Raw genomic sequence first — 15,629 nt, 5'->3', positions numbered from 1 at the left:
GCATGGTTGCCTACCAAGCGAAGTCCTGCTGGTAAGCTGTGCCATCACCCAGACACGCCAGTCTTGGCTTAGGTTTTATCATATGTGTGGTGGAATAATTCATTTTTATTCAAAAGTAAAGCCTGTTTACTAGTATCGTTAATGTAAGCCATTAAAGACTATGAAAATTGGGTATCTGTAAATAACTCTTTGCTTTAGCTGAGTTCCTTTCCTACTGATAAATGAAATCCGTGGTATAAGCAGGACCTACAACAAGCTCTTCTCATCAAATGTTGCTAGTTACAAAAATTTATAAGTCAGCTTTTACAAGATTTTAGTAAAATTTGGAGAGTGACAGGGGACTGAATATTTTCTAAGCTTAAAAACTTTCTGTGTCACTTTTCCTCTTGCCACTAACCCAAAGTAGAACTACCATTTAATACTAGAAGAGGGGAAAGAGATTTTAGAAAGTGAATCACAGGAGGCATAAGAGTAAGGTACATCTCTACTGGTTTGTGGAACACATCAATAGATCTCTTTAATTAAAGGCATTGTATGAGATAAGGAAATGTATAATTCTGGAAATACAAATGAAATTTAAGTTGAATGATTTTGGAAGAAACTTGCACTGTATATGAGTGTTAAAATATCCATGTTTTTGTTTTTAATTAGATTATGGCATTAAAACCCTATGACTTGAGGAGACGATTATATGTAATATTTAGAGGAGAAGAAGGACTTGATTATGGTGGTCTAGCAAGGTAAAATAAAAACACATATCTGCTTTCAATAAATATATCTCCATTGTAGTGGATGTATTCTTGAAAAGATACATTTTTTCAGTAGCAATCCAGAGTTATTTTTAGAAACAAAAATTAAAATATTAGCACAATTCTAGAGGTAACCATTATTATTCCTGTCTTGGTTATCCTTTACATTTTCTCTGCATAGAAATAAATTTGTATGTGTGTGTGATATAGTACATATGCTGTTTTTTGGGGTTTTTTTTTAACAGCTGTTAACAGCTGTTAATATAACAATGTAGTAACTTGATTTTATCATTTTATATCGACATATTTTCCTATCATATATGGAGATAATACTCTCCTTTATTTTAATGGCACTGATACTCTTATTTAATGTCTGCATAATATTGTATGCAGATATCATAATTAATAGATCAACATGCATAAGGTTTTTACTATTCTAACAGTGTATGTTGGTTTTATGTTTGTGTTTTAATCCAGTATGGATCCTTTTGAGAATAGTTTTACATTTATGAAATACATTGTTAACAGAAAATGTGAAGCAATATGATGGGAAATCCTTTTAATTTCAATTTTTTTTAATGAAAACCTTAAAAAATGTTTGCTTCACCCAAACCTAATTTGAAAGCAATTTATTTTTCAGCAGAACACACCTTCCTTAAATCTTTTAAAAGAATTAAACTTGCTTTTCATAGAAACACATCTTTTAAACCAATATGTCATAGTTGTACAGAATTACAAAATCACAACTTTAGTACAGTGAACAAAAACAGAAATAGGTGGGAGCATATATGTGGAGTTACCAGATTTGGTTAGTTAGCACATTTTCTCATCCAGTGAATTATTAAGCTTTTTCAGAAAGGAAACTAAATGTTCATATTACATCTATTTTGATTTATCTCAATTTCAGAAATTTTCAGACATTAAAAAGGAAGGTAGATGTTAGAAATGAAATGTGTTATTTTTAAAATGTCTGACTTTATAATACTCCTATTCTTGTCTGCACTCATACCTCATTGGTTGGGTTTAGTTTTGTATTTTGACATTTTAATGCGTTTAGCCAGTTACTCCATAGTATGATTTTCTTATTCCCAAATTCTTAATTTTGATTCATGTATTAGTTTTGGTTTATTCAAGAGTTTACCAGGGTGATACACTTCTTTAGTTTTGCATATTTGAAAATGTGTTTTTGTGCTTTTGTATATAAACAACGTCACTAGATATAAATGTCTTATGCAACACTAGTTTGTCCCCTTCTCTGTAGACCTTGCTTCACTGTCTTCTAGCATCGAATGGTACAGCACTGTGAAGTGGAAAGCCAGCACCTTATAGGAAACTTTTTTCTTTGGATGCCCACACAGTCCTTTTCCTTGAAGTTCATTAATTCATTAATTGTTGATTGTTTTAGATCTTTTCTTAGGAACCTATTAAGATCTTTCTTAATTTAAGGGAAATTTTCTTCTATTATGTCTTTGAATATTTTTTCTGTTCCATTTGTTCCATTTTTCTTCAGGAACATCAGTCATGGGTATGTGGAATCTTCTTCGTCAGTCCTACCTGTCTGTCATCTTTTCTCTGATTATTTTTATCTTTGTGCTTTTCTATTTTGTTTTGATTTTCTCAAACCTATCCTCATGTCACTGTTTGCAGTACTGCCCTACATTTTGTTGCTTCTAATGTGATTTTTCTTCATTAGTGGCTTTACTGTTTTCTTCATTTTCTTCTCTAGGCTCTGCTAGCTCATCTGTTGTCTCATAATTTTTTTAACCTCTTGTATCTCTTTAGTTTATTAGAAAGTATAGAAAAGGATATGTTGAAAGTGAACTCTTCCACCTCTTATTAATTAGAATTTTTTCTTCTTTTAATGTCAGGGTATATAGGTCAGATACCATGTTATACATAAACATTCTTCTTTTAAATGTATTCCGTTTTCTCTGGGCTTCTAGTTTGCTAAAAGTGATCTGCCGCAACTGGAAATTCTATTTCTGGTTTTTCTGTGTCTAAACACGTTCTCACAGATCCGTCAGCCCTTTTCCCTGGGGACATGTCTTACCTCAGCCTTGTCACAGTGGGAAGTCACTTAGTTCAACTACTATGTTGGGACTGGATTTAGTTTTGTGGGTTAGTGTTTATCATTTCTTAGTTGATTTTGTTCAGGGAAAGACTGCCTTCTCTACCTGTCAGACAGTTTCTGAGATTGTATTTTTAAAGCTTTAGAACAGTGTTTGTAAAAAGGCTTCCAGGCCAGATCTAGCCTGCCTAGTAATGGCCCCCACTGTGATTTAAAAAATTTTTTTTCAATTATTTGATACATTAAAGAAAATCACTAAATTATGCTTAAGAATCAAGATTTCTGGGTTCTCTTTAAAAACCGTAGACCCATGTTGGCAGCTTCTCACGTGGCATCAATTGGCTGAATCTGAGTAGCTGATTCAGTCCTATAGAGTAGTATACACTCTTTTTCACTCTGTGCCCACCATTCCCCTGTCATCTAAGGACAATGATTATATGCCCAGAAATAATTCTTCCTTAAAACTGGTAATAACTTTTATTAGGGATACAGTGAAGAATGGGAGATTGGGGCTAGGTAGAGAATTGGAGGCTGTGTACAGAAGGAAGCCACTTGCTAATCACTGTAAGCATTTGAGCTTGGAACCCTGCTTTAGAAGCAATTACTGTTGAAGAGAATCTTGCAAATTGGGTTTATTTTGATATGTAAATTATTAATCTCTTATCTGTTTGGATCTCATATGTATTGGACTTTGCTACATGAGGCAAAATTGATGGTAAAAAGTTAGAGAATGCTTATCACATTTAAAGGTTTCATCTTTTAAATTTTTGTTTCATTTGTAATACATTGACAATAAAAACCGTTCCTTAGCATCAGTGCGGTGTCTGTCAGTATCAACAGCAAATACTTATTAAAGCCTATTGCGTATAGATCCTAAAATGCCTATGAGTCGGTTACAAAAATATATGTAAAGACGTGGCTTTTGCTTTTGAGGAGCTTATAGTCTAGTGGATGGGCAGGTCATGTATAGGAAAATGAATAATATTGTGGTTGTTACCACAATACCACAGAGTACTCAGTGATTGATACAAATAAATATGTTGAAAATTGCTTCAAAAAATTGCTTAAATGGGATGGATCTACGTTGTGCTGAAAGAAAAAGTGGGACCTACGTAGGCTGGCTTGACACTGAGGAGACATAGCCAGATGAAAGTATGGCATAAAAATAAGCATGTTACCTGTGAGTGGCACTGCATTTGTAGTCTGGCATCATAAGAACTGCAGGTAACTGACTGGAGGGCCAGATCATAGGAAGACTTAACTGGAGGGCTGAGGAATTGGGCAGCCAAGTTACTACAGGCTGTTGAGCAGAGGTATGATATGTACATGGGTGTATTTAGGTTTGTTTTTAAATTCATGTATGTATGAAAGCTAAAAAATTATCTTTTCTTTTAGAGAATGGTTTTTCTTGCTTTCACATGAAGTTTTGAACCCCATGTATTGCTTATTTGAGTATGCTGGCAAGAACAACTATTGTCTACAAATAAATCCAGCCTCAACCATTAATCCAGACCATCTTTCGTACTTCTGTTTTATTGGCCGCTTTATTGCTATGGTGAGTCCTGATTTTCCATTATTTATTTATTCATTTATTTACTTAAACTTGTTTATCTCAAAAGTATTGTAGAGAAGACTAAAAAATGATCCACATTATCCCTTATATATATTCCCAAACTTTGTTACCAAGGAAGTCTGCCTAGAAAGGAGAATACCAAAATACAATTTATTTTTTGAGTACCTATATGAAATCAAGATTATGAATACGAGGATTATTGATGTAGCCTTTTGGTCTTTAAAAGTCCTTTTATTTTATAAATTAAAGCATAATTATAGTGTGACTACTTATGTATAAAAGGAAAATCTGAGTTGTATAACATTTGGACTTGACTGATGTGCTGGGAGTTTTCAGAGCTTTACAGAAGCTCTTGTGGTGTGGAACTGTTGTCTTTTCAGAAGTGTTTGTATTTGTACTTTCTTACCTGTTTATTCACTCAGCAAATATTTATTGAGCACCTACTATAGCGTGGTAGTATGACAGAGGTGAGACCGTGATAAAAAGACATTGTCCCCATTCTCTCTCTAACCCTTCTGTTAGAAGGGTTAACACATAACAAATACAGAATAACACATAAGTATGTGCCGAGGAACAAGGAGTGTTGCTTTTTTATATGGCACGATTAGAAGTGGCCTCTCTGAGGGGTCACACATGAACATAAAAGTGAAAGCAAAGAATTGAATGATGCATATATCTTGGAGAATAACATTCTAGACATAAGGAAGAGCAAGAAAAAGTCTCCAAAGTGTAGTTACATTTTTGATTGGGAAATGGCATGCCTGGAGCAGAGTATATGAGAGAGAATGTGGTGGGAGATGGGGTTGAAAGGTACTGTGTGGGACCTCTAGGAAATTCACTTAAGGGTTGTGAGCAGGAAATAACATGATCAAAATAACATGATCTGACTTTGCTTTTATGAAATTTATCTTGCTGCTGTGTAGGAAAGAGACTATAATTGCGTGCAGAGGAGAGCAACAGTAGAAGCAGAGAGACCATTTATGACAATCCACGTGAGAGATGATAGTGGCTTTGGACTTAAGTGGTGTAGCAGTTGAGATCGTCGTGAGAAGTGGTTTGGATTCGGGGATATATTCTGTAGTTAGAGTTAACAGGGTTTTCAGACAGCTTAGATGCATAGTGTGAGAGAGTCAAGTATGGCGTCAAAATGTGTCTGGTTGCAGTGGCTGTCTCCTAAGGTGGCACAGCTGTGGCAAGAGCAAATTTGGGGGATTGGGAAAAATCAAGAAACCGGATTTGGTTTGTTAAGTTTTAGATACCTATAGATCCAAATGGAGATGTAGAGTAGGTGGATATAGAAGTCTGGTGATGAGAGGGTATCTAGATAGATAGGGCTTTGTGATCTTTTAAGGAATAAGTGTGGACAGAGAAGAAGGTTAAGGACATTGCAGGTCAAGGAGATGAGAAGGAACCAGCAAAAGAGCCGAGGCCGTGGAGGAGGTAGGAGACTCAAATAAGAACCTTGCTAGAAGATGAGGGAAGATGATCAGCTATGTTCGGTTCTGGTAGGCTGAGCAAGATGAAGTATGGGAAGCAACCATTTGATTTGGCCAGGGGAAAGGCATTCCGGAGCAGTACAGAGGAATGGTTGGTGGGGGTGAAATCCAGAAAGAATGGAAGAGGAAATGGAGACAACAAATATAAACCTTTTAAGGAAGTTTGCTTCCTTTTAGGGAAATTGGGCAGTGTCTAGAAATAAATAAGGAATGGGTGGGGAATAAACCATTTATCTGCAGATAATGATGGCCAAGTAAGAAGAAAGAATTTGGTGAGGTCAAAGAGATAGGGACTATGGGAGCAATGACCTTGAGTAGGAGAGATGAAGAGATCTGTGTAGTCCACATAGAAGTAATAGATGACTTAATACAGTAAATAGATTCAGTTGCTTATAGTGAGCAGATCTGATGGAACACACAAAAATTCTCTTCTGATGGCTTCTTTTCCCTCACTGAAATAGATGGCAAAATAGGCTCAGTGGGAGTGGGGAAAAGAAGTATTTGAGGAATGAAATAGTCATCTGGGAGAGTGAATGTAGTGGGGCATTAGGATTACCAGGTAGCACTAAGCTCCCACTCAAGGTTGTTGGTCATGAACCAGTCACCATGGTTGTATATGCATTTCTAGCATGTTTCAGCGCCCAGACCCAGGCATGGAGTAGGTTAAGAGTTGTGTTTAGCAGGGTTTTATATTTTGCCAGAAATTCATTGAAGGGAAGCTGGGTTTGGAGGTATACGAGGGAGTAATTTTAATGACTGATGGTGGAATCAAAATTGAATAAGGGGAGAAATAACTTTTTTGAGAAGCTGAGAAACAGTGATAAGTTTCTATGTATTTTTTAGATCCCAGTGGGGTCAAAAGTTGCAGGTATCACTGCAAAAGGCAGTGAGCTGGCAAATTAGGTGGTGGTTGAAATTGAGTTTGTGAAGAAACACAGTGGTTGCTAATAACAGTATCTAAGGTATGATGTCAAGAACGTTTAGCTAAATGAAAAACTAAGATCACTGAAAGGACTAAAAAGTCAGGAAAGTAAGAGAATCATCATTGTAGATGTTAGACTGTCCAAAATTATTTATGACGGTAGCACAGAAGAACACAGCATTGATGGAGTAACAAGGAGAAACCCAGAGATCTAGGGATGATAGCAGTGAAATGCGGACAGGGGTGGGGTGGTTAGCCACCAATGACAGTGTGAAGGCATGAGCTTAAAGACAGGCAGATTTAGGGAGGAGGAAATAGTAATGAAGAGCAACATATGCCTTACTTCCAGGCCTGGTGACAGGGGGATGAGAGAGAAACAGCACCCCTTTGGGAGGACGTAGAAGCGGAGTCCTCAGAAAAACACTAGATTTTTGTTAAGCAAGATGCTAAAGGATCTTCAAAGAATGATTTGAGTATATGAGCGATTTTGCTGATGGATCACGAGCCTCACAGGGTAGAGCATAGAGATGGTTTTGGGAGTTAGGGGAGGTGTGAGAAATGGAATTAGATTTTTAGATGGATGGGCAGTTGGTGGCGAGAATTGGGGTGCTGAGGGGATCTGGCGCTTCCTGCTTTGGCTGTTGTGAGCAGGTGTGAAAGCAAATGCTGTTAGTCCTGGAAATCTCTTAGGCAACTGTGGTCAGAAGAGGCATGAAGAAGAGGTCTTGCCAGGTGCGTGCACGGGAGTGCTGAGGCTCCTTCTGTATTTCTGCATCCAATTAGGTTAATTTAATTTATAAAACACTGGAAAGAGTGGGGGTTTTGATACTGTTCTTTTATTTTCCTTATAGTTATCAATAGGACATGATATAGTTAAGTGTTTGTTATTTAACTCTGTCATTTGTTTTTCATACTTAGCATTTTATATAATTGGTTTTCATGATTTACGCTGGTTACTTATTTAAGTGCTTATTTTGGCCTGTGAAAATCTCATGGCCTGAGAAATCTCATGATTTCTGTGTTATTGTGTGCTTTGAATAAGAAAATTACTGTTTTATAAATTTTTAAGTAAAATTTTTTGTTTTTCTTGGCAGGCACTTTTTCATGGGAAGTTTATTGATACTGGTTTCTCTTTACCATTCTACAAGCGTATGCTAAGCAAAAAACTGACTATTAAGGATTTGGAGTCTATTGATACTGAATTTTATAACTCCCTTATCTGGATAAGGTTTGAAGATTTGTCTTTCAGTAAGGCATTTTCTTGAAGACAATTTAGATATCTGGTTAATTAGTCCATATATGTTTTTATCACCCAGAGACAACAACATTGAAGAATGTGGCTTAGAAATGTACTTTTCTGTTGACATGGAAATTTTGGGAAAGGTTACTTCACATGACCTGAAGTTGGGAGGTTCCAATATCCTCGTGACTGAGGAGAACAAAGATGAATATATTGGGTAAGGTGATATACTTGGTTGGCCTTAATTTCTAGAACTTCTAAAGCATGTCAGAACTAACAACTCTGTCTGTACCCTTCATTTGATTCCACGTTCACTCCTCTGGGAAGCTGTTCCACATTCATTCCCCCTTTCACGTATCCTTTTCTGTCATTTGCTCTCTACTCAATCTTCATCTCAGTTTATAAACATGCTCTCACAGGACTAAAAAATTCAAATGTACTAAAATAACTTCCCTTGCCTCTCATGGCTTAACATTTATTTAAGTTCTTCTCAACAGTACCAATCAGTGTTCTAGAAATGAGAATAGTGACCTTCAGTTTCCCACTCCCGCTTGCTATATGCATTCCCATCTTTGTCTAGATCAAAAATTATAGAACATTGGTGCTAAAAAGGACTTTGCAAAGACTGTGCAGTTTCATTATTTCTAGATGAAGAACCTAGGGTGCTCTGTTATAACGGTAGTAGCAAAGCCCAGCCTGTAGCCCAAGCCGTGACCAGTAATCTAATGCTCGATTCCTCTTCCATCTCACGTTTCCTCTTTAACTTTTTTCACAGTGCCCACCACAGCCTCTGTTTTGAAACTGTTCCTTTGAATCCCGTGATCTGCACCTCATGGATTTTCTTTAATTTCTCTTTAACGATGGTTATCTAAAACTCCTTTTCCTAAATGTGGATATTTTTCCAAGGTTCTTTATTCAACCTGCTTCTCTAAATAGACTGGCACCATGGCTTCAGTTTTCTAATAAAGCAATATCTGAACTTTAGAAATAATTTCCAGGTAGATCCATACTTTTCCATGAAAGAACCAGATAATATTTTAGGCTTGTGAGTCGCATACAATCTATCTTGGAACTATTCCACTCTGCTGTTGCAGCACAAAAGCACATAGACAAAATATGAACAAATACGTGTTGCTATCTATGTTTCCAACAAAATTACTGTGGACTCTGAAATTTGATTTCATATAATTTTCAAGTCAGATAATCTTTGAATATTTTCTCAATCATTTTTAAAAAGTAAAGACTATTCTTAGCTTACATGCTGTACAGAAAACAGGTGATGGGCTGGATTGGGCCCGTGGGCCATAGTTTGTCAACTCCTCAACTACTAAATCAAGTTAAAATCAAATTTCTTTCTGTTATTTTTCCTATTGCCTTACTTGGCCTTGTTATCTCTATTAATGGTACTACCCTTGGATTCTTGGTGCCATCATCGTCTCAGACTTTATGTTCTTGATATTTGTTTCAAAAATGGGATCGTATCATACTCTCTAGCTTGCTTTTTCCATCCTCTAGGTCAGTAGAGATAGACCTAACACATTTTCTAATAGCTAGATAAATTATGGTATACCCATTCTATAGTAGTCCTTTCTGCTAGTAAGTGTCATTCAGATTGTGTCCAGTTTGGGCCACTACAAACAAAGGCAAAGAAAACTTCCTTAAGTAAAGCTGTGTGTATCTGCTGCTTTTGTCTTTGTGGCATAGATTTCTAAAGTGAGGTAATTTCGTCAAAGACTGTTTAATTGATGTATTGCTTTTGCAAAAGGACATAGCTAACAATCCTTTCTTCCCTTTTTAACCCATAAAATTGCTATGGCCTTTCAATTTCACATCCTTAATGTCTCTTTGCCTATTAAGTTAATGCAGCTATTCCAGTGTGGCATTCTAGGCCTCTTCCTATTTATCTGCGTAATTAGTTTTCTCTGAGAGGAGAAAACCAGTTTAATAACTGATTTTCTTCTTTATGTATCTTTATATTCTCTGAGGTATTTTTGTTTTGCTTCTTTGTCATATAGTGAGCATTTATTACTCGTATTGTAAATAGCTAAATTGTTTTTTCCATTTTGAAAACAGTATGTTTCCAAAGATAGTTCCATAAGGCGCTGGGCTTTTTGTATTCAAGCCATAAGCTTTCCACAGAAACCAACAATAGCTATTAAATAGCACATCTGAAGCATTTTTAAAATGCTGTCAATGTTTTCAAATATCAAAAGCAGATTAAATAAAATTTCATCATATAAAGGCCATATTTAGTTTGCTACTTTATATTTTATATTTTGTGTTAAGGTGATAACTGGTTTTTAAAGAGTTGCCCATGTAATACCTGTTATATAAGAGTTGATATCTAATCTTGAATATAACAATTTTTGCTTAATTGTTTCAGTTTCTGAAACAATAACAGAGTTTAATCTTGTTTTTTTTAATGTTGCTCTTTAAAATTATGTAAGAATACTATTCTTTTTTAATTGTGATATTTTGGTTTTAGTGTACCGCAGTTAATCTCTGAGTAAATGAATGGTAGAGAGATGTATGAAATGCTGTCACAATCCAAAGTGGGATTGATTCTGCTAGGACTCAGGAAAGTTTTTCCCACGGCATTGCATGTTAGGTCTGAAAAGATGGAGTGCTTTTGGAGGGAGGGAAATAGCAAAAGCAGAGGAATTGAGGTATTAAAGGGATTAGTTTATCCCAAGAATCTACAGCCACAGAGGAGATATAGTGGCTAGCTAGGAGCCTTGAATGGTAGCCAGATTTGCATTAGTCTAGGGAAACTTTTATGTCTAAGAAACCTGGATTTTTGCTCTAATAGGAGAGTCATCAAAAACAAACGAAAACTAAGATGAAATGATCGGAATTATTTCTGGAAGGCTAATCCTAGCATCTTTGTGGAGGATGAATTGGGAGGGATGGATGGAAGGGCGGGGAGTAGTTAGAGATCTGAACATAGTTAAAAGGCTCTTTCAAACTTCTGGTAGTTGGTATTGTAGACCTACCTGAAACAGGTGAGGTAAAAATGAGGGAATGGATTTTTGAGGATATTATAGGAATAGAATAGTTCAGATTCAATGATTGATTACATGTAGTGGGGGAAATACTAGTAAATGAAATATTTGAGGTTTCTGAATTGGTTAACAGTTGAACATGTTAATTATCTTTAAGTAGTAAAGAGCTAGAAGAGAAAAGGCAGAGAGCTCAGTGATGCCAACATTTATGGACCAGTGAAACTAATGAAAGGAACAAAGTAGCTAAGTCAGTTAAGGAGCGGTGGTATTGTCAGATCAGAGAACTCTCTGAGGGTTGGGAATGCTAACACCCAGTGTTACAGGAAGTGCATGCAGCAGGAGTAATTTTGAAGAGGGCATTGGGCTTGGCAATTGAGACTTCTTTGGTGACATATGTGAAGAGATTTGTTTATCCCCCAGAGTGAAATCTTGAAAACCCAGACCATTACAGTGGTTTAAAATTTGGATGAATAGAGCTGAGAAGTGGAGACAGGATAGAGTACTCTTCTAATAGGAGTGGTGGTAAAGAGCAAAGACAGTAGTTAAAAGCAAACACTGGGTTGGAGGGAGGGTTTTGGAAAGTAATGGTCTGAGCATCCATGTGGGCAAATGGGAAGTGGGGTAGGAAGGTAGAGTTGAGGGCTTGGGCAAAAGAAGGTGAGTTATTGATGAAGAAAATTGTAGAGGCAGCAAGGATGAAAAGTTTGCCTCAGCAGAGAATAAAATCAGCTTCCTTTGGGACACGGGAAGAGGCGTTTGGAAGGGGAGGAATGTGGATAATCGCCTTTCCCTTTGTCTGCTGTTTCTGGTGTCTTCTCCTCATCAGTAGTCTGTGCTGCTTCCACAGGGACCTCCAGACCCACCTACTGTCAGGGCCCCTTGTATAGATTCTGCGTCACTATACAGATTCTCTTCCTTCTTTTTATTACACTTCCCTCCTGTATGTCTGCATTATATGTCTCCTCGGAATGTTTCTTCTCATCTTTTCTATTCTTTTAGGAAATCTTTGTGTTCTCTCTAATGAATTAACATGTAAAGAACCAGTTCCCCAGCTTTAAGCCTTCTCAGACAGAGGGACCATACCACATTTAAGCATATGGCCTGCAGACAGTTACCGAGACAGTCCCTTGCTTTCCCCGCTGTGCAAGGCTGAGTCAGAGTTCTCAAGTCTCCCTTGGCAAATGGTTTGCTGGGAGGAGAACCTGTTGAATGACTGTAGCCTTTCCCTTACTGTGTCAGTTAGACAATATCTGGAATTATTTGTTACACATGAACAGGAAATAGTAAGTGTTGAACTGTGGCTGTCTTACAAATAAAGAACTTCCTATTTTGAAAAGCATCCTTTCTAGCCACAGATGTGCTAGAACTGATTTCCTCATGGAGAAACATGTTATGTACATAAACACACAAACATGTATATGTTACATAGTATGGTATATTTGGAAAAAGAGACAGAATTTTAGAAGTAGTTGGTGTTTCTAAGCTTTTACCTCACATGCAGATTAACTATTTTTAAATATTGTTTTTATTTTCAGTTTAATGACAGAGTGGCGTTTTTCTCGAGGAGTGCAAGAACAGACCAAAGCTTTCCTTGATGGTTTTAATGAAGTTGTTCCTCTTCAGTGGCTCCAGTACTTTGATGAAAAAGAATTGGAGGTTAGGCTTTTTTATTATGCTGTTTAGAAAATGTTAATGGGAGGAGGGACTGTTTTTGTGCTTCTACAGGATGTCCACACATTTTTAAATGATGTGGCACAATCTTGAGTTCTCTTATCCATCTCAGTGTTCAGGATGTATTAAAATCCCAGCATGGGGTGATGGTCTTAAGTTCTCTAAACCATGATGATGTCATGGGCACAAAGTCATCAATCAGTGCCCCCTATCCTGAAGAATGAGTTCAACCTTGTTAATAACTTGGGGAACTTAATAAAATCCTGGGTTAGTAGTGAGTTGCCCCAAAGATAAGTTTTTTAAGTCATGAGTTCTTAGTGGTCTTAACTGTATTCAGACTTATTAGAAGTATATCAGAACTTCTTTTTTTGGAGGGATGTGGGAAAGTACACACGACAAAATTTACCATTTTGAATATTTTTAATTGTACAGTTCAGTAATGTTAAGTATATTCCCATTATTGTGCAACCAATCTCCAGCACTTTTTCATTTTGCAAAACTGAAATTCTATACAGGTCCCCATTTCTCCTTCTTGGCCCCGCCATTCTACTTTCTATGAGTTTAACTACTCTTGGTGTCTCCTGTAAGTGAAATAATGCAGTATTTGTCTTACCATGACTGGCTTATTTACTTAACATAATGTTCCTCATAGTTGATTCATATTGTAGCATGTGTAAGAATTCCTTCCCTTAAGGCTGAATAGTATTCCATTGTATGTATATATCTATACACTTTGTTTATTCATCAGTCAATGGATATTTGGGTTGCTACTACCTTTTGGTTTACTGTAAATAAAACTGCCATGAACATGGATCTATAGATATCTCTTAGAGAGTCTGTTTTCAGGTCTTTTAGATGTATACTCAGGAGTGGTATTGGTGAATCATATAGTAAATCTGTGTTTAATTATTTGAGGAACTACCACACTTCTGTAGTGGCTGTACCATTTTACATTCCCACCAAAAGTGTGCACAGGTTCCAGTTTCTTCACATCTTTGCCCACACTTGGTATTTTCTGTTTTATTTTATTATAGTAATGGGTATAAGGTGATAGCCCATTGTGGTTGCGATTTATATTTCTCTAATGATTAGTTATGGTGAATTCTTGAAGTCTTCTTTCCCCATATAGATTAGAACACAAGGCAGGGCTGTAGGGAAAGTCCTTGGTATTTCTTCTCTGCCTGCTTTGGGTATAGTGTTTTAACTTTAGCCATCTTTGGTTCTCTGTTAAGACACCATAATCAAATGTGCATATAAAAAGTTAGCATGATGATTTATATATACAGTAATATTCCCTTATAGAAATTTGCCTTCTGGTAACTGACAAGTATATGAAAATAAGGACTTTGAGCCTGGATGACATGCAGACTCTATAAATCTGGCTAACATCTCTTTCTTAATAGCTTGACTACACAGATTAGCAGAAACACATCAGAAGAATAGAATGGAAGATATCAGTATTTAATCTTTTTTTTAAATCACACACTTCATTAAGAATCTGAAGAAAATTAAATAATTTTGTGTCTTCAAAATGTATACACCTAAAGTATTCCATACCATTAAGAGCTCCTCTTTTAACACTTTTCCAAAGAAGACATCCAGATGGCTAACAGACATGAAAAGATGCTCAACATCACTCATCATCAGGAAAATACAAATCAAAACCACAATGAGATACCACCTCACACCTGTCAGAATGACTAAAATTAACAACCCAGGCAACAACAGATGTTTGTGAGGATGCAGAGAAAGAGGAAGGAACTCTTTTGTACTGCTGGTGGGAATGCAAACTGGTGCAGCCACTCTGGAAAACAGGATGGAGGTTCCTCAAAAAATTAAAAATAGAGCTACCCCAAGACTCAGCAATTGCACTACTAGGTATTTATCCAAAGGATACAGGAGTGCTGATTCAAAAGGGCATGTACACCCCAATGTTCATAGCAGCACTGCTGACAATAGCCAAAGTATGGAAAAAGCCCAAATGTCCATCAACTGATGAATGGATAAATAAGATTTGGTATATCTATACAATGGAATATTACTTGGCGATGAAAAAGAATGAAATCTTGCCATTTGCAACAACATGGATGGAACTAGAGTGTATTATGCTAAGCAAAATAAGTCAGAGAAAGACAAATATCATATGATTTCTTCACTCATGTGGAATTTAAGAAGCAAAACAGATGAACTTAGGATAAGGGAAGCAAAACTAAGATAAAAACAGAAAGGGAAACAAACCATAAGTGACTTAAATATAGAGAACAAATTGAGGATTGCTGGTGGGGTGTTGGGTCGGGGGGATGGGCTAAATAGGCGATGCGCATTAAGGACGGCATTTGTTGGGATGAGCACTGGGTGTTATATGTAAGTGATGAATCACTAAATTCTGTTCCTGAAATCATTATTATATTATATGTTAACTAACTTGGATTTAAATTTTTTAAAAACTAACAAAAAAGCTCCTACTTTGGAGGCACACCTAGTGAAAGAGGGATATTACAGCCAGAGTCCAACATTAGAGCAGAGATGAAACTAAGACAGTAGATCTGAAAGGGTATGAAGAGACGCATACTTTCATATAGCCCTTGGTAGATACAGTTGTCTCATGCATAGCCCTGTGAAATAGTTTGATCATGTGTTAGTTTCCTTTTACATATAAGGGGACTAAAGCTCTTATTGTTACTGATTTGCCTTTAGTTCATGGTACAGAACTGTGAGAAAATATAGATCTTTTTTGTTGTTATTTTTGCTTGATCTTGATTTTTATTGTTCTTTTACATCCATTCATCATCTCTCTTAACCATGAATAATACCACAATAATGGGCATGTATACCATTATTGAAAATAATGATTATTGATAATCATGCCCCTTTACAAGTTAAAATGTTTCAACTATGAAGATGTAAC

The 15,629-nt window shown here is 36.4% G+C and overlaps 1 protein-coding gene across 10 annotated transcripts in view; it reads left to right on the top strand.

The window, feature by feature from the left end:
* Window positions 1-15,629, top strand: part of WWP1 (WW domain containing E3 ubiquitin protein ligase 1) — a 139,123-nt gene that overhangs the window by 104,061 nt on the left and 19,433 nt on the right. For all 10 annotated transcript variants that reach the window (XM_053208283.1, XM_053208280.1, XM_053208277.1 and 7 more), the window contains 5 exons: window positions 652-740; window positions 4,213-4,372; window positions 7,903-8,036; window positions 8,125-8,265; window positions 12,586-12,706. In XM_053208283.1, coding sequence (XP_053064258.1) covers window positions 652-740; window positions 4,213-4,372; window positions 7,903-8,036; window positions 8,125-8,265; window positions 12,586-12,706 — 645 coding nt within the window. The remainder of the gene's footprint in view (window positions 1-651; window positions 741-4,212; window positions 4,373-7,902; window positions 8,037-8,124; window positions 8,266-12,585; window positions 12,707-15,629) is intronic.

The sequence above is a fragment of the Acinonyx jubatus genome, chromosome F2, assembly GCF_027475565.1.
Source record: "Acinonyx jubatus isolate Ajub_Pintada_27869175 chromosome F2, VMU_Ajub_asm_v1.0, whole genome shotgun sequence".
Classification (NCBI taxonomy): domain Eukaryota; kingdom Metazoa; phylum Chordata; class Mammalia; order Carnivora; family Felidae; genus Acinonyx; species Acinonyx jubatus.
Note: the sequence above shows the minus strand (reverse complement) of the source record. Positions and strands in the feature narration are given on the sequence as shown.